This window comes from Podarcis pityusensis (assembly GCF_964106645.2).
Source record: "Podarcis pityusensis genome assembly, chromosome: 13".
Classification (NCBI taxonomy): Eukaryota; Metazoa; Chordata; class Lepidosauria; order Squamata; family Lacertidae; genus Podarcis; species Podarcis pityusensis.
In genome coordinates, this window is record NC_138038.1 from 30567741 (window position 1) to 30595015 (window position 27275).

Below are 27275 nucleotides of genomic sequence, written 5' to 3' on the forward strand. Positions count from 1 at the left end.
TAATATTTATGGTATTTACCTTTTTTGAAATTCTAAGTGCTTGGTAACATGGCCTCAAAGTAAAACTGCATTGTATTGATTCTTTTACCTAGCACTGAAACAGAAGCTTACTTTAAAGCTAATTGAAGGAAGACCATTTTTTTTAAGTTAGTGCCCATACAATTTACAGAATCTTGAAAAAAAAGGTTATAAATACTTGCTTTTTGCCACCCTAGCTTACTACAGACAGTACATAATATAAAAAAAACCCAGCCAGTGAGCTCAGCTTGGTGCCCCCCTAACCTTGGTGACCTAGATGACTGCCCATCTTGTGCACCCCTAAGTCTGGCCCTGGTTGGCTACTTCAAAGGTTATCTTGTACATGTACAATCTCTTGCCGATGCAGGAAATCCACTACTACCACATCACTGGCAAACAGCCACCCAGGCTTCTCAAGAAACCCACTTTTGATAAAGTCTGCTCTACTGCCAAACAACTCATTCTATCAGGAACTAATTCCAAATCAAAATCTACTTACAAAATATACAAAATCTTATTATTTGAACCTATTTGTGTGGCTCTTGTCCTTCTTGAGCAACAGAGAACACTGGACTAAGCATATCCAATTCCTTTAACCGATCCTTATAAGACATCCAGTTTTCTATCATAAGAGTTATACATAGAAATCACCTTTGCAGCAGCATAAGACTGTAGAAGGTATTCAAAGGAAATAACCTCAAATTCAATAGATTTGACACAGCATTTTTTATCTCCCTGTTTCTCATGCTGTAGATAATTGGATTCATCAAGGGTGGAACTATGGAGTAGACCATGGCAAATGCCAAATCCACATGTGATGGGGTGTCAGAGGCAGGCTTGAGGTAAGCAAAGTATCCGGTGAATATAAATAGGGAGAAAACTAATAGGTGTGGAAGGCAAGTTGCAAAAGCCTTTTGCCTTCCTTCAGTAGAAGGTATTTTCAGAACTGCAGTAAAAATTTGCACATAGGATACAATGATGAAGATAAAGCTTCCTGTCCCAATGACAACACTTAACCCAACAACTCCAATTTCAATGAGGTACAAATCAGAGCAGGCCATCTTAAGTAAATGTGGGATTTCACAGAAAAATTGATTGACCACATTGGAGCAAAATTTAGGTGCAAAGGTACCTCCGGTGTGTAACACTCCATAGAGAAAGCTGATGATCCATACACTAACAATCATTTGGATGCAAGCTTCCTTATTCACCAGGATCTCATAATGTAATGGTTTGCAAATGGCAATGTACCTATCATAAGCCATGACTGTGAGAAGAGAGAAATCTGATGCTACAAAGAAGACATACAAGAGGACTTGAGCAACACAGCCAGAGTAAGTAATGTGTCCGGTACTCATGAGGGAATTTGCCATGGATTTGGGGATAATGACTGAAACTGAGCCAATGTCCTGTATAGCCAAGTTCATCAGAAAGAAATACATAGGAGTGTGCAGGTGGTGGTCAAATGCTACTGCAGAGATGATGAGAAGATTTCCTGTAACTGTAGCAAGATAAAAAGCAAGGAATCCAAAGAAGTGTAGAATCTGCAGTTCCCGAATCTGTGAGAATTCCAGCAGATAAAACTCTGACGGAGCAGATTGATTCATTATTCTTTCCTCCTTGACATCCATGCTGCCTCTGGAAAGTAACAGTAGAACAGTTGTTAAAAATGAGATTATTATTATTATTATTATTATTATTATTATTATTATATCTAAATTATTTTAGAATAAGGCAATGTTCTGAGGAAGAAAAGCTGATGTTGATAACTGTAATATGTGTAATGTATTATTAGAATTGATGTTTGCAAACTCATTATACTAGTTTGATGTAACTAAAGCACAATGTCATTTAACAGTTTGAAGTTTCCATAAATCAACTGCCAAATATCCCACCTTCCAGTCATCGAGTCCCTGAGTGTGTAAACTCAAGTCACGTTTCATACACCCAAGAATGTTGTCCACATTCACCGCCTAATTAGACGATCTTAATGTTGCCTCTCTAACAGTGTGAAAATAATGTGGTAGCTCAATTATAAAAGGAAAAAGAACTAACTCATACCATCCCAAACTGGTCATCTTTAACATTTAGCAAATTAACTAGGGGGATTTTACTGATCCATTGTGTTTCTTGATTTCTCATCAGGCACAGTTGCTTAGTAAAATCAGAGTATGCCTCCAACTTACTGATACTTTCCCCCACTCACAGATATGTCCTTCCATTCATGCTTACACAAGTCACTCCCTGGCATCTCCAAGATGGACTGAAAAATGTCACTGTCTGACATCCTGGAGAGCTGCTACCAGACACTGTAGTGTCCTACAGAGGTTTTCTACACTGATTTGCAGTGGCTTTCCAGGATTTCAGACAGGTTTTCTTTCACCCCACCCCCTGAGCTTTACAAGAAGATAGGAATGAACCCTTTGAAGCCTTGCAAAAAGCTGCAGGAGAGGGACTGTGAGTAATATCATAGAATCATAGAGCAGTAAAGTTGGAAGAGGGAAATCTAGTCCAACCCCCTACAATGCTGGGAGTTTTTCCTCCAACATGGGGCTGAAATCCATGACTGAGATTAAGAGTCTCATGCTCTACCGACTGAGCTCTCCCAGCTCATCATGGGAAGGGTGTTTCCAGCTATCCCACCCCTTCCCTTGGAAGCCCTTTGGTTGCCTCTTTTCGACCAAAGAGAAAAGGGTTTCAAAGAAAGGAAGCATATAGATGGTTGAGGAATGTTTATAGAACAGCAAAAGGGAAATGAAGAATGAGAATGTGGGCAAGGAGAGGAATTTGGACTTGTTGAACCTGATAGCTGTATGGCAGGCACAAATAAAAAGTAGCTGTCTCAGAAACACAACATTTCTGACATCACAAAATTATATGTGATATAATTATTAGCTGGGTTGAAATGGATTAATGGATTATTATTTCTTAATCCAGGCTTCACATGGTATAATGTGAAGTTATTCAGCAATCTGACACAAAAGAATAATAGAATCATAGAGTTGGAAGGAATGCTGAGGATCATCTAGTCCAAACCCCTGCAATGCAGGACTATGCAGCCATCCCATACGGTGATCAACCCTACAACCATGCTCTAACCAACTGAGCTATCCAGGCTTCATTCACAGTATATATCCAATACTTCAGAAAACGTCTACCTGAGATGTACACATCCTTCCTCAGGAACACTGGACTACGTTTAGCAAACTTCCAAGGCTTTTCTTTAATGTAGAAAAGTCCTCTCCTTAAGATACTTCAGGTGAGGAAGAAGAAGAAGAGTTTGAATTTGATATCACACTTTATCACTACCCTAAGGAGTCTCAAAGCAGCTAACAATCTCCTTTCCCTTCCTCCCCCACAACAAACACTCTGTGAGGTGAGTGGGGCTGAGAGACTTCAGAGAAGTGTGACTGCCCAAGGTCACCCAGCAGCTGCATGTGGAGGAGCAGGGATACAGACCAGATTATGAGTCCACCGCTCTTAACCACAACACCACACTGTTGTAGTGTCCAATTCAATTTTTAGTTGACATTAAATGCTAATATTCAGTCTTGCTATCGATAACCTGTAGCCCTCCAAGATGGAGATTATACAGCAGATTTATTTAATCCACATTGCAATTCACTTGATTGTGTGAAAATATCTGAATATTTCAAGAAAATAGACAAACTGCATACACTGAAGTACTTTGTGCAATTCCAGACTCAAGAATACAGCGAAACTTTCAGGACACGGTGCCTATACAGTATGTGGAGGAAAGACTATGATAGAGAGACAGGGACAGGGGGAGGGGAGATTCATTATTTTCATATAGAGTGCAATTGCAAAAAAACAACAAAAAACACACTAAACAGCTTACTATTTTTCTTTGTAGAATTCTTTCCACTTTTTCTCCTCCAGTGAAATTAAATGATTGCATATCATACCAGCTACACATGCAATTATATAAAAATACTCCTACACTTGGAACTATAAGGGCAATAAAATTTGTCAGCATGGGGAGGAGATTTATTAATAACTCATTTCTGTTCCTAGAGATTTGGTTTCAGAGGAATTGAAAGCCTCTCAGTAGTAGAGCTGTACAGAAACAAAATTATTTCAGATATGACAATTCAAAGAAACAACAGCTTAGGATGGACATATGCCCATTTTTAGAAGCACCCACAACAGGAACTGCAGCAAGGTGAATGGCTACAGCCGCATGTTTAATTAGTATCAGGGACATAGATTTATGGAATGAGGTGTTTGGGGGAAAGTCAAGTTAGCTCTACTCCCTTTCTCAAATGAAGAAGGTATCTTTTTTTGATCCATCTATCCCTCTCCTCCATTCATAGGAAGTGAATGGTGATAGCATTTTATTCTGTGAACTGCCCTGAGACCTCCGGGTACAGGGCAGTATATTATTATTAATATACTATATAATATACTATATTATAGTATATTATATAGTATATTAATAATAATAGACCTCCGGGTACAGGGCAGTATATTATTATTAATATACTATATAATATACTATATTAATAATATAGTATATTACTATTATAATAATTCCAAAGAGGTAGCTTTATCTCATCCCACCACAAAACAGCTCCAACTGACCTACATCATTTATTCCCTCATTTTATCCTCATAGGAACTGTAAGGAAAACACTAGCTAAGGCCAAAGGTCAAACAGTGAACTTTTTGTGTGAGTGGGAATTTGAACCCATTTCAATATGATCAAACAGACTTCCCCATACTAGTGCCCTTCAGATGTTTTGGACCATCTCCTATCAGCCCCTGCCAGAATAAGCTAATGGTCACTCCAAAATAACACACAGGCACACCAAAATAATACACGGGGATGGGGGGGGAGAGAAGGTTGCTGTAAACAGAGGGTCTCCTGCAGATACCATTTCATCAGCAGATCTGTTCCATTTGGGCCTTTAGTGTGGTGGCATTTACCCTGTGGAAATCCTTCTACTTATATATTAGGCGATGTCTATATTGCCTTTTTGGCATCTGTTGAAGACTTTCATCTTCCAACATGCCTTCTAAGTGAATAGTCTTATCCTAGTTGGTATCTGAATTGGATTTCACAATATTTGTGCTAAACCAGGACTTCTTTTACCCTTGGTTAACCCTCCAGGGGTGAAATGTCTAACAGAGAGGCACACATTTCAAAGAACACCTACTTCTCAGTTGATTCATGGAGATGAGCTGAAGAGTAGGGCTATTCATGGAGATGAGCTGAAGAGTAGGGCTATTTCTCCACTTTACTCATCAAACGATCACCATGATGATTAGGGACTGGGTGCTGGTCTCATCCAAACATGGAATCAACATTCTCTTTTGTACTTTTTGTCAAATTCAGAAAAGTCTTGGCTAGGTCTGAAAAAATGGGGGGGGGGCTCTAAATAGTGTGCTGTTAGCCTCCCTACTTCTAAATAACAGAGATTTGTTTTTCAGAGTACAATAAACAAGAGTGATATCAATCCAGTATGGATTACACAGACCATGAGCTTACATTTATAAGAATTAGAATGTCAACAGAGCAAACAGTAAACTAACATATAAAGAGAAAAGTAGTATAGATGCCTCTTTACTTATGAACACTTCAGAATAATGTTGAGTTACAGAGTATTTCAAACCTTAACATGTCTAATTTACAGTACTCTCAACTTCTGAAATATATTTCAGGTGCAAAATGTATTATAAATTAAACAGGAAATGTGAGTAATTAGGCAGCATTTAATAATTAAAAAAAACCTAATACTCTAAACTTTACAGCTTAAATATGTGCACATAGTGTAAACATCACATCAGTTCCCCATTGGGATTTACAAATACTGCACATTTTAGGAAAAGCTTGTGAGATTATAAACACATTAGACACAGAAAGAATATTCTTGTGCCTTGAGCCAGAGCCCTGAACCCAAATTAAATGAATGTCAGGGGTACAATCTTTAGCCATTTAATTATTGAAGTAAACTTAATTGAATTCAGTGGTGACTATGTACAATCTGACATGGACAAAACTGCACTGTAGTTTTGTTTAACTGAGGAAGGGCAACTAAAGATAAATCCAGTCAAGACAGAAGCAATGGTGAACACCAGCCAATCTGAGCAGACAACAAAGGTGTAAATGGTGCAACTGACCTGGAGGAATGGATGGAGGATGACTTTGTGAACACATAGAGAATTTTGTGTCTACACACCCAAATGTACCCATAAAATAAATGGTGAGTTTCACAGAAATCAGAGTTGAAAGTGACTTAAAATGTCATTTTGCTGATGCAGGAAAACCCCTATCATAGCATCCCTAGCAGATGGCCACCCAGCATTTGCCTTTAAAAAATGACTCATTTTCATCACCCTTTGACATCACTCTATTTTACTGTCAAAGTAATCTTTCATCAAAATATCCTTTGTAGCAAATCCAGCCTATTGGTGCAGGTCTTGGCATTTGGAGCAAAGGGAACACCAAGCTAAACATAGCCAGCTCCTTCACCTTTGACGAAAAAAAATAGAGAAGGCATTCATAGAAGAGAGCCTCGAACCCAGTAGTTTTGACAAAGCATTTTTTACCTCCTTGTTTCTCATGCTGTAGATTATGGGATTCATCAGTGGTGGAACCATGGAATATATCATGGTAAATGCCAAATCCAAGTGTGATGGACTGTTAGAGGTGGGCTTGAGGTAAGCAAAGCAGCCAGTGAACACAAATATAGAGACAACAATGAGGTGGGGAAGGCATGTTGAGAAGGCCCTTTGCCTTCCCTCAACAGAGGGGATTTTCAGCACTTCGGTGAAGATGTGCACCTAGGTTGCAATGATGAAGATGAAGCAGCCTAACACAGTGACAGATCCTAACACAATAGCTCCAATTTCAAAAAGGTACAAATCAGAGCAGGCCATCTTAAGCAAATGTGGGACTTCACAGAAAAACTGATTGACCACATTGGAGCAAAAGGGGAAGAAAAGGTACATCCAGTGTGTAACACTCCACAAATAAAGCTGCTGATCCATACTCTAATAATCATTTGGATGCAGGCTTGCATATTCATCAACATCTCATACTGTAGCGGTTTGCAAATGGCAACATATCGATCATATGCCATAACCGTGAGGAGAAAGAAATCAGATATTAAAAAGAAGAGAAAGAAGAAGACTTGAGCAACACATCCTGGGTAAGAAATGTATCTAATATTTAAGAGGGTATTGGCCATGGATTTGGGCATAATCACTGAAACTGAACCAAGGTCCTGTATAGGTAAGTTCATGAGAAAGAAGTACATCAGTGTTTGCAGGTGGGAGTCAAAGGCTACTGCAGAGATGATGAGAAGATTTCCTGTAAGTGCTGCCAGATAAAAAGCAAGGAACATAAAGAAGTGTAGAATCTGTAGTTCCCTTACTTCTGAAAATTCCATTAGAAGAAATCCTGACAGAGAGGATTGATTAACTATGTTTTGCTCCTTAGTATCCATGCTGTCTGTGGAAGGAAACAGGACAGGTGTTAAGAGGAAATTGAAACATTGTAAGTAGTGGACCTACTGTACTTGCACTTTTGATTTTAAAATAGCAATAATAGTTACAGCTATACATCATGTATTTTGGAAAAAGAAGTTATGCTAGGTCTGTACACCAAGGTAGTGGTATAATCTAAAATATGCAGATGGAAGCAACTTTAGAATTGGTAATGAGACAGGGTCAGGCAGGGGAAGAATAGGTGATTGCTGTAACTGAGTATACATTGACTTAGATCACTTCTACTTCTTTTTTAAGAATTCATCCTGATTTGTTTGTTCAAATTTTACAAAAAGGTGATATAATAGCCATTGTTTATTGAACATTGATTCTGATTTGGTTATTGGGAGGTGCACTTTCTCAATACTTTCCTTAGTGAAAAAAAATTATAGTAGAGCCCCAAATCCACAAAAATATCCATTCACCTGGGGCTGCGGTGGGGGTGGGGTTGCCACACAGCACGGCCATGTCCAGACAGGGGAAATCACCACCTACCTGCATGGCTGGGGGAGGGGGACGGTTGCGTAATACCACCCTCCACCTTGCTGTGCCAGACCTTCAAAATGGGCAGGCCTTCCCCACAAACCAATTGGGGAAAGGGCATGGGGGGCTGCCCACCCCTGATATATTTAGGAAGGCAACCTGGAGCAGGCTGCATTCTTGGTTGATTTGCCAGTAAGTAACTAAACACATATGAAGACCTCACCTGGATCAGGCAAAAGACCTCTAGAATCCTGTTCTCACAGTGACCAACCAGATCCCTATGAGAAGCCTGAGTTGAAGAGCAATCGCTAGTTTTTACTGATATTTGGAGGCAGACTGCTGCCTTTGGCACTAGAGGTGGAACAGAGCCATCATGGCCAGTAGATGCCATTAGCACTTTGTTTCATAAATTAGTCTGATTCTCTTTTAAAGCCACCCAAGTTGGTGACCATCACTACAATTTGTGGAAGTGAATTCCATAGCTAAAGGATACACTATGTGAAGAAGTACTTTCTTTTGTCTATCCTAAATTTAACAACCTTAAGGTTCCAGGTATTGGTACATACTTGGAAATCTCCACTTGAAATGTTTGTATAGTGTATATTAAGGGAAACTGCAATAAAAAACGCACACAACAGTGAATGTTAGTGGGGGGAATGTACAAAGATATATTGTGTTTGGGGAAAGTTCTTGTAAAAGTGAGCCAAGTGAGGATTCCTAGGTAAGATCCTCCCTCTATTGTGTGGGCAGGTAATCCCTCCCCTGCCTGGCCTGGTCTCCTTGGCAACGCTTCCCCCAGGTGGGATTGGACAACTGACTGAGGTAGGTGGAGACCTCCAGGTATCCCACCTGAGGGAAGGCAAAGCCAAGCCTACGCTGTTGCAGCCGCTCCAGATCTAGGGGCTGCACGCGTCCACGCAAAGGGCGCCCCCCATTTTAAGCGGGGAGCGGTCATTGTGTTTGGGGAAAGTTCTTGTAAAATGTATGTACTGGATATAATTGTGTGAAAATGAATATTTTAAGAAAAAATGTGCATGGCAATTTGTATGAATATTCATTCAGATTATTCAGCAAGAAACACACACAAACTGATGTGGAAATAGTGCAAAGAGAACTTAAGATTGTAAAAATGAGAAATGGAGAAAAATCTAAATTGAGAGATTCATCCATCCTTATCAAAGACTGCACAACAGACTCTTTACCCATTCTAAGCATCTAAAATGAACTGTAATATTCTGTTCTGTTTGAGTTTCATTGACATAGAGAGTGCTAGGGGAGGAGCAAATGTATGGGAAAGAAAAGAATGAGAGAGAGGGAAGGAAGGAGAGTGCATTGTTTTTATACTGAGAGCAGTTGACTACTAAGATCATAAGAAAAATGTAAGCACCTAATAGCATACCTTTTTTTCTTCACAAATTTCTCTCAGCTTCATATTCTCCCCCCCCCCCCTTCAGTGGATGTATTGAACATGTATCAGTTGAGCCATACATGACACTTTATAAAACCCTGCGTGTGGATCTATGATGACAATATCAATTTGTTAATGTGGGAAGGGACAATCATGTCCCTTTTGCGTTCTTGGAGATCTGCTCTCTTGGGAATCCAAGACTTCTCATTAGTAAGGCATACTAAGCAACTTTAATTCTGTTTTTTGCTAATATGGTTAGTAAAGACTGACAAAAGTTCATGAGGATTACAGATTACAGGAAGATAGAAAGCTGTCTTGTACTGAATCAGACCATTGGTCTATGTAGCTCAGCATATTTTACACTGACTGGCATTGGCTCTCCAGAATGCCTGAATGTTCCTGATGCTTTTGCCCTACACCTAGATGCTATCTCACACACTAACTGTCTTGTTAAAAAAGTATCATAGAATCATATAATTGTAAGAGTTGTAAGGGACACCAAGGGTCATCTAGTCCAACCCTTTGCAATACAGGAATCAAAGACCTCTTTGCCCATACAGAAGTCAAACCCATGACCTTGGTGTTGTTAGCACCAAGTCTTTGCCCATAAAGAAACCAAACCCATGACCTTGGTGTTGTTAGTATGGCAGCCGAGAGGCCAAAAGTGCCGTGAGTGCCAAGAAAAACAAACATGGAGTCCAGCACGCTTCCCGTTGCGCAGCTTGCAGACTGTTCGTGCCGATCCAAAAGTCGTTTGGAACCAAACGAACGGAAGAAATGCACCTGTGGCTTTTGCTTGTGCAACAGAAAAAATGGTGTGTCACCTACAGTGTGATTGTAGGACCTGTTAAAAACAAAGCTGGCAAATTTCCAAGCTTCACTCCAAAAGCTCTGAGGCAGCCCAGAGTCACACAGTAAAACCCTGACAGCTTCAGCCAGTGTTTCACTCCTGTGCTCTGCCACGCCTCTCTCTTGAGGAGACTTTGCACCCGTCACCTGGTGACGAATTCCCTTTTGCTTGAAAAACTCCTTCAGAGCAGACCCAGTGAACTGTGACCCACGGTCGCTCCTGAACTCTTGCACTTTGGTGGAGAACCTTAGTTCCACCTCCGCAACCCAATCCTGGATCAGTTGCGCCGCCTCCCCTCTGCGATTTGAGAGAGAAACACCATAAATTCTGAGAAAAATCATCTGCTATCGTTAGCAGAAACCTGGCCCCACCCAGACTCTCACACTTCATGGGTCCTGCAAGGTCTGTGTGAACCAACTCAAAAGGTTTTGTGGTTACCCTCTTTACCCCGGGAAAACCGCACCTTTGAACCTTCCTGCATGCCCTGCACTCTAGGAATCCCTCACATGGCGTGATTTTACAACCTTTGGTGCAGCTGGGCAGTCTCTTAACATCTTCCAAACAAGCATGAGACATTCTCTTGTGCCATACATGAACACATGAATCGTGGCTGGGAACACTAGCACACTGCGCCTTTGCTTTTCCAGCATTCCCCCCACCCTCCAGAGGTGTTTCCAGAACAAAGAGATTGTTCTTGCTTTCCATGTTGACAAGCTGTCCCCCCCCCTCTGAAAATGGAACAGGTATCATTTTCAAAACAAATTTTGTACCCCTGCTTCGCAAGAGCAGGTATAGATAACAGGCAACAATTCATTTCCGGCACAACGTAGACCTCTAGCTCCGCCTGCAAAACAGAAACATAGATATTTGCAACATTAGAAACTGTCTTTTTGTGTCCCATCAGCTAGTGTAACAGTAGTTCCAGTTGAAACAGCCCTGCAATTCCGCAGCTCCCCAGCAGATGGCGTTATCAGGTGATGACTCGCTCCTGAATCAACAACCCACTGCACCATTCTGTCCTTGCTGGAGTTGTCCTGTAGCGTTGCCATGGCAGCAAACGTCCTGCTGCACCTGTCCTTGGCAGCTTTCGTAACCGCAACATCCTGCGTTGCTCTGAAGACTGGACTTATCTCAGAGTTCCCAGACAGCTCTGCAGGCCTTATCTCCCTCTGCAGCAGATGGCTGGCCTTGAAGCCTTTAGCTCTGTCCTGTTTCCCAGGCTTCTCCTCACGACGCAAACAACTCTTGGCAGCCTTTGGAAAAAAAAGGCTTTTCTGGGCTTTTACTGCTCACCGCCCCCCCCCACTTCTCACAGGGCTCCCAGGACGCTTTCCTGCACCCCCTCTGATGGGTAAAGGGCCCCCAGCAGCTTGCCCCTTTCCAAGCTCCTCACGCAGACACGTTGCATCACCCACGCAGCTTTCAGACTCTGCAAAACTGGCAGCAACAGCAGCAGTGGCAATAGTCCCTTCGTCCCCCTCAGGGGTCCCACAGCCTTTCCCAGCTGTGCACCGGCTTCCTCGAAGGTGGTCAGCGCCATCTTGCCTTTCCTGTTCTGATGCAGCCATCTCCCGGCCCTTGCTTCCGCCCCCAGCTGCACACGCTTCCTGGAGAGCTAGCCAAGCGGCCTCAGGCTTCCGTGCATCCAGAACAACAGGCCTCAAATCAGCACTTACATTCTCAGCCAAAAACGCCAGAACACGCTCCTCAGCTTCACGTTGCTCTGCAACCTCCCCAGCTGAACTAGACATCGGCTGGACCATTTCCCAGAGCTTGGCTCCGACTAGGGACAACTCTGCTAAATAACTCCACTCCAACCACGTTGGCTGGTTAACTTCTCACATGGCAGCTTAAGCTCAAGCCATGTTCCTGGGACTGAGCCATCTCCTTCTCCCCCGGGGTAAGCATACTCACAACTGACATCAGCTTCCTCCGGCCTCCGGCAGATCGGCTTCTCCTCCCCAGCAAGCTCCTTCCAGCCTCAGAAACAGCAAAGCTCCGGCTGGCCCCAGCAACCTTTCAACCGGCTTGCTGGCTTCCCCCACACGTGGGACGTTCCTGCAAAGCTTCAAAGCGTTGGCAAACTGGGCCCATAACCTATGGCAGCTGAGAGGCCAAAAGTGCCGTGAGTGCCAAGAAAAACAAACATGGAGTCCAGCACGCTTCCCGTTGCGCAGCTTGCAGACTGTTCGTGCCGATCCAAAAGTCCTCTGCCTCCCTGGCCGTTAGCAGAGCGATCGCAGCAGTTAGAAGCAATTGCAGCATGTGGGTAATAAATTCAGAACAGACACAAGGCATTCCTTATCTTCTTAGCCTTTAATCAAGTAGAATAACAGCATAAATCAGCCTGGCGAAAGCTCGCCCATTCTCTCCCTCTCGCATAGCGTACCAGAGGCAGACTGACAAACTCAGAGTCAAACCACTCCCTTAAGTGTGTTTGTAACCACGCCTCAGGAAAGAGACGTCACCAGAACTCTGTAACCCTGTGAGTTCTGAAACCAATAACAGTTAGCACCAAGTCCTTAAAAAGGACTTCAGCACCCTTCGACAAAAGCTATTTTACTGCCAATGCAATGTTCCATAAAAATGTCCTTTGTTGCAAATCCAACCTCTTGATGCAGGTCTTTCCATCTGGAGCAACAGAGAAAACTAAGCAAAACATATCCAGGCCCTTCACATTTCAAATAAAAAAGCTAGAGAGGGCATTCATAGAAGAGTGCCTCAAACCCAGTACTTTTGATAAAGCACCTTTTACCACCTTGCTTCTCAAGCTGTAAGTTACTGGATTCATAAGTGGTGGAACCATGGTATATATTATGGTAAGTGACAAACTTAATTGGGAAGCATGTTGGGAATGTTACTGGTCTTCACCAGCAAATCCCTTTCACATTTCTTGGCATATGCTTTGCAAGGAAACCCTCCAGCCCACCCCCCATCATCACTGTCAAACCCATTCTACAAAAGACCACAGGTTGGATACATATGGGCCTTCAATGGCCTCCACAAGATGATCCAGGAAAAAAGATTCCCAGCACTGGCCTTTTAGTTAGAACAGAGATTGATGAAGAATTGGGAGGGGAAGGTTTGGTGACACACACACACCAAGATTGCCACCACTGTCTTGTTTTCATGAGGAGACAGGTGGGGAAAAAATAGGCAGGACAAAAGATGTGGGTTTAAACTAGGGCCACTTTATTAATAACAACTTGTGAACTGTGCAGGAGACATGGGTCCTAGCCTGGGGGGGGGGTCAACTCTTTGTGGCCCTCAAAAAATTCTTGAGCTAGGGCTGAGGGCGCCCCCCCCCACCTTCCTGGTGACGCGCAGCTTGGGACGTCCATAAATCTCCAGTCCTGGCACGCTCCCAGCGACACATATCAGATGATTACGTGCACTCTCAATGACTCAACTCAGCAGAGTAGAGCAGAAATGAAGTGGAGCTTGGTGTGTGCTTTCTAAGTATTTATTAAACAATATATACAGGACAAAGGAATCATGGCGTTTCCTCTCTTCTTTTTCCAAAAGAGAGAGAGAGAAAGTACAGCAGTACAACAGAGTGGAAGAGATAAGACTAGCTTCCGTTCTCACAGTTTCCAAGCCTGTAAACTAAACATAGACATGTAATTACACATCCAGCAATGGAGCAGTGAAATGCTAACAGTTCAGGGGGCAGAGGAGACTGAGCGTGGAGCCACGGGTTCTGTGGCTGGCTTCTCCTCAATGCAGTTTCATTCCTGAAGCCCTAGTGATGAAATAGACCACACACAAGCATTATTTATGCTTATATTTTTAAATACTTTTTATTAATTTTTCATTAATAACAATCCAATGGACCCACATGAATACATTTCCAAATCATGCCCAATCTCAATACAAGCCAATTAAACAGTCTGAATTAAACATTTTGACTGACTTCCTGTGTTCCGGCTGTCAGGAGTTGATATTGTTCCCTTGATCCTGCGCCAATTCTTTTAATTAATCCAAGTTCCACTATTCCAATCTAATCCTTTGTTCTTGCAGCCACTGATGTAATGACTTTCAAAGATGTTTCTATAAATCCATATCAGTTACCTTGCAGAGAGAATTTATTTCATGTAGCTGTGTGGAATACAGTGGTACCTCAGGTTACATATGCTTCAGGTTACATACGCTTCAGGTTACAGACTCTGCTAACCCAGAAATAGTACCTCGGGTTAAGAACTTTGCTTCAGCATGAGAACAGAAATCATGCTCCGGCGGCGTGGCAGCAGCAGGAGGCCCCATTAGCTAAAGTGGTGCTTCAGGTTAAGAACAGTTTCAGGTTAAGAACGGACCTCCAAATTAAGTACTTAACCCAAGGTACCACTGTATTTGTTTTCCTTCTTCTTTTGTTCATGTTGGAATCAGTTCTCTTTCCTCCGCCGAGAGCTCTTTTGCAAGTATGCCACAACTCTCCATCTTGCTTTGAAATCGAAAGCAGTCCAGGTCCAGCTGTGACTTCTGAACCACTTCCAATATTCATCTCCTTGCTTTTAACGAGCTGGTGTCTCATCAAAACCATAATAAATCAAAGTTGAGCTCTCTTTAATTGGCAATGTGCAAATCCTCATAAAATTCCACACAGTCCATTCTTTCAGGCATTCCATATATAAATGTCCTTGATATGTGTGTTTTGGAGGAGGCTGTCACTACCATATTAAACATCTTGGATAAGCCTCTCCACCAGACCTCCAGGTTGTCAGAAGGAAGGAAGGAAGGAAGGAAGGAAGGAAAATACTTATTGCACTTCCACCTTTTTGTGCTATTAAAAAAAGAGAGCCACACTTATACCTATTTCCTTTTTGTTCCTTCCTTGTTCTCCATAGCTTCTCAACCCCTTTGTTTTGTTTTCATGCACTTTGAATAGAACTGTACAGTTCTCCACAGAATGTCAATGGAAACAGTGATTGAGGATGACCTTCTAGAGCATATCAAGGCCCCTGAAAAGGAAAGGGGCAAAAAGGCAGTAAACCAGGGAGACCAAAACTATAAGTGGAGCTTTAAAGAAATGAAAATGTTTCATTATTTTGTGTTCTGTTAAGTGGTTATTAGACAGTTGCTTTATCTTCCAAGGTTCTTGTGGTGAGAGCCCTGTAGACATCCACAACACCCTTGTGGGTAAGTCCATGCTACTCAATTTCTGTTTTAATTTCTCCCTTTGGGTCTCTGCTGCTACATATGCAGATTTCTGAAGAACAGATTCTTGAAATCTGAATACGAGCAGAGATAGATCAGTCGTCTCCAAATAAACACAGTGATTGCATTATTATATCAAAAAGGCATTCTTAAGAGAAATTAACAGCTAAGTTAAGGTTTGGAAATGATTTTCTGGTTTTTGTTTCTCTAGCTAATTCACTGAAATCTAAGTAAATTTGAATAAATTGTGAATTTGAACAATTATAGTAGGAGGCAATTCAGTGAGGAACTAGAAAACAAACGTGTGGCTTACTGGTGCCCAAATTTCATCAACTGTTATTGAAAACATGTAGATTGCTTATATGGACAGGGTTTATGGGAGCTGTAATCCACAAACCTCTTAATGGTGCCTAGTTTGCCATCTCTGAACTCCTGGTTTGCTACTTAAAGTATAAGCATAAAATATCTAGGAACTGTTGGAAGAACAACAGCAGGGATCATTCAGCTGGTAACTCAAGGGTTAATTCTGCTGACAGTGGTGGTGGAGGAGGAGATGTTGTGTACCGACCCATCAGAATGGCATGATCCTTGCTGATATAACATGAGTTATTATTGTCTTGTTAGCTTTGAGGGAATTTTCCTCTGTATGTTTGTTGAACATCTGCCTTTTCTGTACAAGGCCTGACATAAAAAAGACAAAATCCCTCTGTTTCCCCCTCTGCTCAAATTATGCACTGTTTTTGTTTCATTTTATCTCTGGACTCTATTTTAATTATTCAAGTTGTTCTGTTAACAGGGAAGACCCTCCATCTCCCAAGCACAGACAAACTGTGAATTAGGAATCCAGAGTACAGTGGTACCTCTGGTTACGTACTTAATTTGTTCCGGAGGTCCGTTCTTAACCTGAAACTGTTCTTAACCTGAAGCACCACTTTAGCTAAAGGGGCCTCCTGCTGCCGCCATGCCGCCGCCGCACGATTTCTGTTCTCATCCTGAAGCAAAGTTCTTAACCCGAGGTACTATTTCTGGGTTAGTGGAGTCTGTAACCTGAAGCATATGTAACTTGAAGCGAATGTAACCCGAGGTACCACTGTATGTCAAAGCCATTCAGTTAGATAATGTTCTTCTCCCAACCACCTTATATAGCCACGCTTACACATCTTTGCTTTACACTTTGTGTTTTACCAAAAAATAAAAGCTCATAGTGGGTTTGCTAAACACACAATGGTGACAAAGAAACTTGCAAAATCTTTGTTTTCTTGCCAACATTTCCTCCTGTTCTCTCCACAAAATATTTTCCAACCAAAGGAATGGTAAACCAAACATCTGTGACAGAATTCATCCTTCTAGGGTTTTCTGATATTCGAGAGCTCCAGATCTTACATTTTGTGTTGTTTCTCTCTCTTTATTTAGCAGCCTTAATGGGGAACTTCCTCATCATCATAACCATAACCCGAATCCAACATCTTCATACTCCCATGTATTTTTTCCTGGCTTTCCTATCCTCCATTGATGCCTGCTACATTTCTACCACTGTGCCCAAATCCATGGTCAATTCCTTGATTAATGTCAATGTGATTTCATTCACTGGCTGTGTCACCCAGGTTTTCTTGGTTGTCACATTTGCAGGGGCTGAGCTGTCCTTTCTCACTGTTATGGCTTATGACCGTTATGTAGCAATCTGCCACCCTCTACAATACATGCTGATTATGAACTGGAATGCCTGTCTTCAAATGGCAGCTGCTTCGTTGCTCAGCAGTGTCCTCAATGGTGTGATCCACACTGTAAACACATTTAGGCTACATTTCTGCCAGTCTAATGTGATTGAACAATATTTCTGTGATATCCCTCAGTTATATAGGATATCTTGTACAAACACGGAAGCCAGTGAGCGCTTCACGCTTGCCAGTGTCTTTTGTGTGGGGTTGTTCTGCTTTTCGCTTGTCTTGGTGTCCTACAGTTATATCTTCTCTGCAGTGTTCAAGATTCAGTCAGCACAGGGAAGGTATAAAGCCTTTTCCACCTGTATCCCACATTTGACCATATTTTCTTTGTTTGTTTCTACTGTTATGCTATCCTACATGAGACCAAAGGCTTTGTCCTCTCCATCTCTGGATTTGTTGGCTGCTGTTTTGTATGCCATTTTGCCACCTCTGATGAATCCCATAATTTATAGCCTGAGAAACAAAGAGATCCAAGGTGCTTTGCGGAAAATGTCTCAGAAAAAATAGAAATGAATTTTGCCTGGTGACCTCAGATGGAAGACTACTAGGGTTGTGTCCAATATCTTTCACATTTAGAGCAGAGTCATTGACATGAATTGACATAACAAACTTCCAACTATTAATTTCAATGGGGCTACTTAGAGTAGAACTTAGTTGGAGACAACCTTTTGCTAATAATTATTTCCCTATTTAAAATATTTGTATGCTGCCTTTCTACCTAACCATAGGGGCTCCAAGGCTGCTCATCATTTTATGATAAATGCCAGTTCGCCTAAGCATACGGACATTGTATCCATGAATGGAAGCAAAGATTGTACATGGACACCCCATCTCAACATCCTTGTGCACGAAATCCCACCCACTACAGTGGGCATCCACATCCATTTATCTTAATGTGAATAGAACACCTCACACTATCAAGTATTCTGCTTAATCAGGGGTCTCCATTGTGTGGAGCATTCTATTTGTATATATAAAAAAGCATTAACCTGAGCCCTGAGCTCATGTTTAAAGTGGCTGTGGCTTAGCAGGCTCTCAGCAGCCTCCAATTCCCCCTTCTCAGTCTTTGTGTGCTTCTTGGACCAATACAAGAAGGAGCCATAGTTTGGCTCCCAACTCGGCAAATACTGCACGTGAAATGAAGAATCTCTCTAAGAAAGGATTTTATAAGCTTTGCTAACCCAAAGACTACATGATCCTTTTTGTAAAGAAACCAAGTACTTTTCTTTTTAAGACGTTTGGAACCTTTCTTCTTCTTTTACTCCCAATTGATGAAAATTTGTTTCATGCCACTGCTGGAAACTCTGTGAGTAAACCACAGGGGGTGTTACTGGTTTGTTGTTGTTTTTTGTGGTTTTATTTTTTGATTTTATTCTGTAAACCACCCTGAGACCTGTAGGTATATCGTGGTATATAAACAACAACTACTACTACTACAACTGCAACAATTCACTTATTTGCAAAGCTAAGTGTCTGTGATTCATTCTAGCCTGAGTATTTTCATGTGGAATGTTTGTTTAAAGATGGATGCGGGCAGGTATAAATCTAACTATGTACTTGGTAGCAATCACAATTGTACAGTGGTAGCTTTAGTTACGAACTTAATATGTTCCGGAGATCCATTCTTAACCTGAAACTGTTCTTAACTAGAGGCGTGCTTTAGCTAATGTGGCCTCTTGCTGCTGCTGCACCGCCAGCACACAATTTCCGTTCTCATCCTGGGGCAAAGTTCTCAACTCAAGGTAACTCTTCCAGGTTAGCAGAGTTTGTAACCTGAAGCATTTTTAACCTGAGGCGTTTGTAACTCGATGTATCACTGTCCTGGAGATTAGGAATCTCTCTTCCAAACCTCTTTCTCCAACACAGACAGAGGCAGCCCCCTCTAAAAAAAAAAATCTACTCAGCCACCCCATCCACCCAGCTTAGGCCACCTAAATTCTGGGAGCCTGGATGTTGCAAGAAGAAGGAAGATTAATGAGTAGATGTTTCAAACTTGAATGCCAGGATGCCAGTCTCCTTTGTGATTGGCTAGGAAGGCTAGCCATATCCAGCTGTATTCCCTCCCTTTAGGAGTAAGTTTCCTGAAACTTCCTCAAGAAAAAGGGGAGAGTGTCTGTCTGTTCAGACAGTTTAGCAAAATAAGTAGTAAAATAAAATAAAATAAAATAAAATATTAAGAAGTGTAAGACAGATCCATATTGTTGCATACCACTCCAATCACTTGCAAGATTCCAGGGGTCCTATGTGCTTACCCAGGATCTCTGTTTCCTTTAGAATGAGGCACAGTGGAGACTGTGGTGTCTTTAGGCCAAGGGGTTTATTTGCACATATATAGAACCTTAGCCTGTGATGGAGGGGTTCACAGCATTAACATTCCAAGAGGGTCTTGCTGCTCCCAGAGCCACATACTGGGATTTCAACAGAAATCAGTCTTTCCCAGCTGCCCAACTTGAAGTTTCCAGATTCTAGTTTATACCTTCCAAGACTCAACTCTCTATGATGGCCTTTGTATTTCTATTAACCAGTGAGTTGAGGAAGGCGGTTCAACCCATTTGCCATATGCCACAGAACAACTCCCTTTGTTACCTTAATGGCCCATACCTAAAGGGCCATTATCTCACCAGGAAGATAGCTTTGATATTCCAGGAACTGGATGTGTATTGAATCCAGGAATTGTAAAGGGGCTCAAGCATACAGCATACCCCCCTGCCACACCCACAAAAATTCAATAATAATATATTCATGAGGGCTGTGAAAGTGTTGTTATATCTATGGAAGTTTTTGATGTTTTATAACAGCAGGGATGCACAGCTATTATTTTCACTTCTATTCAAAGCACCACCCCACAATGCCTCTGAAACCAAACTGTCAACTGTGACATGATGAATCCAACCGATTACACAGAACCAACATCACTAGAAGCATTGATCTACAAATACAGTTCAATGAATACATTGCATGAAAGCTAGATAGAAAATGGAGAAGGACTGAAAGTACACAACACACACACACAATTAAGGTTATAATGAGGATAAATAATTAATTCCCTTTTCCTGTTAGTTGCTTCCTGGTGTTTAGATCAGGTCTTAGAACAATGATATAACATTTGGGGAAGAAAACGCAAGCCAAGAGGCCGGTGTTGGAAGCCAAGATGGCAAACACCTCCACTGCCACAATGTATTTCCCTTTTGTGCTCAGATAACCTGGAATAAAGGAGACCCAGACACTGCAAAACACCAACATGCTGAACGTGATGAACTTGGCTTCGTTGAAAGAGTCAGGCAGCTTTCTGGCAAGGAAAGCCACAGTGAAGCTGATGATAGCCAAAAAGCCCAGGTAGCCAAGGACACAGTAGAACATGGTGATTGAACCTTCATTGCATTCAACAATGATGTGCCCAGCCAGAGAGTGCGCGTCAAGATCTGGGAATGGAGGAAAGCTTGACAGCCAAGAGGTACAAATGCCTACTTGGATGAGGGAGCAGGAGAGAACAACAGCATTTGCCACCTTCTGCCCTAGCCATTTCCTCATTGTGTTGCCTGGCTTTGTGGCCAGAAAGGCCAGGATCACAATGATGGTCTTTGCCAGCACAGAAGAAACTGCAACTGAGAACACAATGCCAAAGGCTGTTTGCCTTAGAAGGCAAGTCACCTTCTCAGGTTTGCCAATGAAGAGTAAGCAAGAAAGGAAGCAAAGCAGGATGGAGATGAGAAGAGTGATGGTAATGTTCTGGTTGTTGGCTTTGACAATGGGGGTATTCCAGTTCTTCACAAATGTGTATATCACCATACCGGTCACTACAGCAAAGGAAACAGCAAGAGAAACTAAAACAATCCCCAAGGGCTCCTCATAGAATAGGAAAATTCTAACTTTGTTTATGCATTCATTTTTGTCCGCATTTGGATATTGCTCTTCTGGACACTTGGCACAATTAATTGCATCTAAAAGGGGCAAACATAACATCATTAAGTCTACCCCATTCATATGTCATTGTTTAGTGTATGAAGATAATGAAGTAATGATAAACATTGTATTTCTCATTATTTTTAATTCTTAAGAATGACATGCTTCCGAGTCTACCTGCGCTATCTCCTCTTGGTACCCAAGCTGCTTGGTATATTTAAAATGATATTGTGTTCTCCATTTAATGACTGTCAATTTTCTCCTTTTTGCCAGGGTGGATGAAATGTGCATGCCTGGATTTCCTTCATTGACTTTTCTTTGTAGGTGTGTGGAATAACAGTTATCCTATGTGGGTGGGTAGGGGAGCCTAGGAGTTAGGGCCATGTGAAGGGATTTATTTTTGCAGAGATTGAAAAATGGAGACTGCTCGTGTCCATGTCTCAGGGTCTGGGCCAGGCCCACTTGCCACTACAGTTCGTGCAATGTGATATCATAATATCACGGTGCACACATGTGACATCATGACGTCATAGCACCACCCTGGGCACCCATAATCTGGGATCCAAGTTGGCGCCACTGTTGCTAGCTTAATTTACACCAGTTTGCAAGGTCATGTGACCCAGCTGAATGGGCGTTGGATCCTATTCCCCACTGGCCCTGCTAGTTCCTTAGAATTCCCCCTTTGCAGGTGTGATTATCTTTTGCTTTGACTGGTAATCAGATTGGAATCTGTGCAATGTATCTCATTTCATTTTCATTTGTCTTTATCTAACTGTTCTATATGTTGTTACTTTATTCGAAAAAGTGAATCTCTCTCCTCCCCCCTCCCCGACACACATCCCAATGAAAATTGATGTCTCATACTTGTTTCTTTAGATATCATGTCTTCTGGACATGGGACACAGTCATGACAGCAAACTTGTTTCCCTTCCTGTGCCATCTTTCTATATCCAAGGAGGCAACTGTCAACACACATTGCTTGAGGTGGTGTCTGTTCAAACATTTTTTTTTTAAAAAATGAAGGTTGCATCAGTCTTTTCGGACCAACTAGTACATTTATAATTTCTCTTTTTGGGGCATGAAATAATGACTTCCAATCCCTGATGGGGCACCTTTTTGTAATGCAAAGCAGTTAAAAATAGCAAAATACTGAATTTTAAACAGCATCAAAAAATGATGATGCTGTTATGTGTTTGTGGGCATCAGACTCCTGTGAGTTTGCTGTCTGTTCTTGTTGGCATATTGTCTGACTCAAGACAATAGAGTGTTCCTCTGGGGATGAAATCTGAACAACTGCATCGCTTTTGCTGCGTTAGTGGTACTGAAGTGACTCCTCCGGGACTCAAGGCTGGGCAGTGTATATGGAAGTCCTGGGCTGCCCAGATGACAATACATTCCTCTTGCTCTCACTGATGTCGCCCAAAGGGAATCAGAGCCATAAAACTGGGACCAGACAGCTGTCATTTCTGGATGCAGTACGTGTTAGAGTTAATTTTATTTGAGGTGTTAGCCTGGTGTAATGGGTCATTAAGACAACACAGGATCAAAGGGCTAAGTGTGAAAAGGCATTTCAATGAGGCCTTTCCTGCTCTGCATATATAAGCCTGGCGTTTAGAACAGAGAGTTGGAAATAACGTGTGCAGAAGCATAGTGCAGGAGGTGTTAGGAGGGTAAGTTAGGCATTATGTGACCTAAGAAGGCAAGCTACAGGGCAGAGATCCTGCTGTGCCTGTGTATTTATGTGTAAATAAATGATATATAATATAGACACCATCTCATTGTCCAGAAGGAAACACAGCATGCTTGGAACTAAGTGGAATCTCTAACCACTCAGAGGTTATGGGGGACAATGTCAGCTTTAAAATCAGCTTACTCTGTATGTCTCCTAACAGTGTAGATCTGCAGAATCTGGCATTTTTACAAGTGTCACAAAATGTCCTTCTGCATGAGAGAGGAATTTGTAGTGTTTCTGTTTTGAATATCACCTGGGGCATGTTTAATGGCTGTTTCCTGAATATTGTGAAATATATAAATTCCTACCTGTTTGAATTTGTTATTCCACACAATCATATTCCCTCTGATAGTGAAACTATGATTTGCTGAAATTTTTCCAACCTGGAGTTTGAGACCAGTTCGATTGCGGTAAACAACCCAGTTGATGATATCATAGCCAGCTGAAACTTCTCCATTTTCTATCAGGACTTCATGCCCAGCACCATTGTTAAAATGAATATTTTTCAGTGAAGAATGGACCTAAACTGAGAAAGAACATTATTGTGTGTCTGTAAATTTGAGCTTATTATTCTGAATCTGTTTAAGCTGCCATTCAGTCAGAGGCAAACATTTTATATTATAAGAAGAGCCTGCTGGATTAGGCCAAAATGGAGAATTTAGGACATTTCCTCCAGCCTTATGAGAGCTTTCTCCCATTCAGCAAAGCTTGCTCTGAGCCTGGCTTCGGCTGGGGAGGGTGGGATATAAATAAAATTTCCAGGGGAAGGCATGTCAGTGATTGGGGTGCTCTGGGAAAATATTTCACCATGATTAAAACTTAAATATGTCCATCCAAATGGAAGACACTCCACTTCTCCTATCCCTCTCCACTTGAGCTCAGGACATCTACCTAGTCAGCTTGATTTTCCTCCTTCCTCCCTCCCTCCCTCCCTCCCTCCCTTCCTTCCTTCCTTCCTTTCTTTAACATATTGGGCAATTTCAGAACCTGTGGCTCAGAGCAATCAGGGAATTGTTGATTGAACTCAAGGAGCTGGTTAATGACAAAATACAATCTGGGAATGTGAAAACCTCACCCTTTCACAGAGCCAAGGTACATCCATTGGATTTAATTCTCCACTAAAAGATCTCTAGAGAATATCATGGCTATAAGAGTGTGCTAAAAATTTAACCATCAGAGTTGATTTCACCTGCAAAATGAAATTCATCAGAATGATAGACTTTACCTGCCATGGCTGAATATTCAAGGGTTTGAATTTGCCTTTATTAGCCAGCATTAGTTTTTGGCTTGGAACATCAATGGCATGTAAAGCATGAGCTATTGCATGGAGAGCATTGTAGATAACATAACTCTCAACAGTCATATCCATCTCAAACCTAGATGCAGTCAATGTTTCCAGTTTCTCCTTTCCTGTACATCTTTCACACATTTGACAATGTGTAAACCCTTCACTAGGAATCGAACAGTCAAAAGCATATTGCCAGAACAAACATAGAAAGTGCATGAGTGATTCATCCGAATTTAAGTTCTTGATAAAATTATGGAATCTGGGAACAGGCTGTTTCTGTACTGAGAAATACAGGGTGCCACTGAAAGCCCTTTCAAAACCAGAGGATAAATCTATCTCCTGAGTGAAATCCCACCGAGCTGTTATAATCCAAACCTTCCTAATATCAATTATTTTGAAAAGGTCACAAACGTGTACTCTGAGTTTTAAGTCCCACAGAGAATAATAATTTCCACTGACAATAAACACATTGACTTCAGACTGAAGTGCTGCATCAATCTTTGGCATTTGTGTATTGAAGGCCTCATCACGGTCTTGTGATGCTCTTTCTATCTTCAGCAATAAGGCAACACAAATGCTATTCTGGGCAAGCAGAGGTGTTAAAATCTGCACAAAGTCTTCTCCATCATCATCATCTGAAACAATGATGCCAATCCATGTCCATTCAAAATGAAGGAGTATCTGGACAATCCCAACAGGCTGAATAGTTTCACTTGGTGCCATTCGGTATAAAGGGAAATGTGTTTTGCTGCTCAGTTTTGTGTCATAGGCTCCATAAGTGAGCTACTGTAATACAGGAGACAAGGCTTATTAGAGCTTGGAGAAATAACAAGAAATTGCCCATTACGGTAGGTATCTAGTAGTACTAAATTTTCTGAATATTCTTTAGAAATAAGATTTTCTATATTACTTCCACACTCACATCCCAGCATGTGATTTCCAACAGAATATTTTAGGCTCTTGCTCTAATTGAATAATTCAGAGACTAAGCTCAACTTAATGAAGTAGATGCTACTTCTGACTAGATGTATATAAAGGTTTGCATTGTTACCGTAATTGCATGAGCTACATTGTATGTGTGAATGAGCTAACCATCAGTTTGCACAGAACTTAAGCATAGTCACAAAATCCATTCATGTAAAGGAGCAGATAAGAAGACTGGAGACAAACACACCTGTGGTATCTTGTACTGATTCAAGATGGTGGCCATCTGATAGGCATCTTCTACAGTGAGACCTCCAATGATAGACAACACATCCTTATTCATATCATAATTATTAATTGCATTCATTTGCTTTGAGAACAGTAGGTCCAGGGTGGTCTCATATATAGTTCTTGCATCAAAAAGGTTGTCATAGATGTGGAATCCCAAAGTGACATTGGGCAACAGCCTGGGATTCTTATTGATCTCATGAATGGCAAAAATAAATGTGAGGACATGCTGATAATTTTTATACACTGGACTGCAATAAGATAGATAAGTTGTCATAGCGCCATCTATTACAAAGACTATTATCACCCTCAGTTTCATGTAGAAAGTTTGCTGTTCACCTGATCCACATGAGGATATGAAAGGGATGTTAAGAACAAAAAGAATATGGGAATGTAGCTGTAGGTGTGGAAACGTGAGCAAAAGGGATAATACAGAGTGGCCCAAAAGTAGGTATACTGCTTTAGAGTCCACTTTCTTTGTTGTTGACTCAAGTTCACTGTCATCATTCACAATATCAGTAAGGAAAAATAATCCTTTTTTCTGACTCCACTATTCTTTCCAACTGCCGCACTATTCTTTCCAACTGCCAGCCTGAAATTTAGCTGCCACTTTGTTGTGTGTTAGTTATCTGTATCCATATAATTTGTTGTGATGAATTTCTTTTGAGCCACCCTGTATTTGGTGAGACATGTTCCAGTCAAAATTAACCCCCTTTGAGGAAATTTGACATTTTTCTTTACTATCAAGTGGTATATAAATTGTATGAAATATATCTAAAATAAACTTAAGCCTGCCCTTGCCTGTTCCGCGTTGAGATTAGTAGCTGAATCGTGCTCTTGTTTTTTTGTTTCTTTATTTGTTTTTCATGGTTTGGGAGGATATCCAGAAAGTACTATTAATAAAACCCAGTATGAAACTTCTACTCAAATTTATGGATGTCTGATCTGTGTGGCAGTATTTCTGTTTGAAATGACTCACTCATTTACAGGAGCAAAAGCTTGCCTTTGTGCATCCCAACATTTTCACTTTATTGCAAGTTTCATGGAAGCGAATACACCTTACAACCTTGTTTCAAAAGCTTAACAACTGTATCTACATATTTTTCAAATTACTTTTATTAATTATTTGCTGTAGTGTTATTTCCCAGCAATGTGTACAATAATGCAATTGTAAACCTCATGTGACACACACATCCTTTCCTCTCCAAAATAATATTTTCTGCAATTTTACTGATATCTAGAATTGTCACCAATGAGTTGGGCATTGATGTAATCTGTTATGATAGTCATTGCACTTCTGGGTATCCTAAATCCAAGTTTGTAATACATGAACTGTTGTCATGCTGAAATCCCACCCTTCACTCAGTGAATGGCAACCATAATCATCACTGGGCTAACGGAATTGTACTTCTAATCAATGCAGAAGAACTTACATAAATGCTTTGTGATGTTTTTCTGGAAGATTTGTAAAATTGAGCAAAACAAATTCAGGAAATATGAGAGAGAAGATCCCACCAACTGCAGCATCACCTGGTTGATATAAATTGTCCCGAATGCTTCTGTAATAACTGCACCCATCTTTCATGTCTTGAGATACAAGAGAAGGGAGAAGCATCAGCAACAGCAGCAATATTAATAAACACCGAAGCACAACAACATGCCTCCTCAGCCCACAGCAGCATTCTGACATTCTCAATTCCCCTCCAAGCTACAATAGTTCCCTGCAGTAGGCACACTGGGAGAATTTCTCACAAGAACCACAAATGCACCAACTGTTGAGACAGCAACTAAAGAACAGGAGGTAGATTTTATCTTATTTCCCTAGGGAGCATATTCCAGAGTAGAGGTGCACACTGTGACTTCTGCACAGTTCAGAACTGAATGACCCATCTTTTCTACTCTGCCTTTAAAAAAAACAAACCCTTTGATGTTAATGTTGACTCTACAAGATTGGAAATTAATAACAGTGATTTCAAAAATTTCAGGGTAGTGAA

General features: G+C 41.3%; 2 protein-coding genes and 1 pseudogene across 4 annotated transcripts; 1 reads left to right on the top strand and 2 right to left on the bottom strand.

Annotated features, from left to right (window-relative positions):
- On the bottom strand, positions 1-26261 carry LOC308461488 (olfactory receptor 14A16-like). Of its 2 annotated transcripts, none has more exons than XM_080978482.1 (5): positions 25244-26261; positions 23090-23302; positions 21914-22040; positions 3177-3271; positions 1-1656 (listed from the first exon to the last, which is right to left on the bottom strand). In XM_080978482.1, the coding sequence occupies exon 5, from the start codon at positions 1647-1649 to the stop codon at positions 666-668; it is 984 nt and encodes a 327-aa protein (XP_080834608.1). In that variant the 5' UTR covers positions 1650-1656; positions 3177-3271; positions 21914-22040; positions 23090-23302; positions 25244-26261; the 3' UTR covers positions 1-665. The 2 variants fall into 2 exon arrangements, with proteins under 2 accessions (XP_080834608.1, XP_080834609.1); XM_080978483.1 differs by having other exon boundaries at positions 23090-23307.
- On the bottom strand, positions 6508-7487 carry LOC308460838 (olfactory receptor 14A16-like; annotated as a pseudogene). Its single transcript has one exon. The product of its transcript is annotated as an olfactory receptor 14A16-like (transcript).
- Positions 16733-17653, top strand: LOC308460839 (olfactory receptor 14C36-like; the record flags this gene model as incomplete). The annotated part of the gene is made up of 1 exon (XM_080977372.1): positions 16733-17653. One exon carries the CDS (start codon positions 16733-16735, stop codon positions 17651-17653), a length of 921 nt encoding a protein of 306 aa, XP_080833498.1.
- Positions 26262-27275: the final 1014 nt, after the last annotated feature.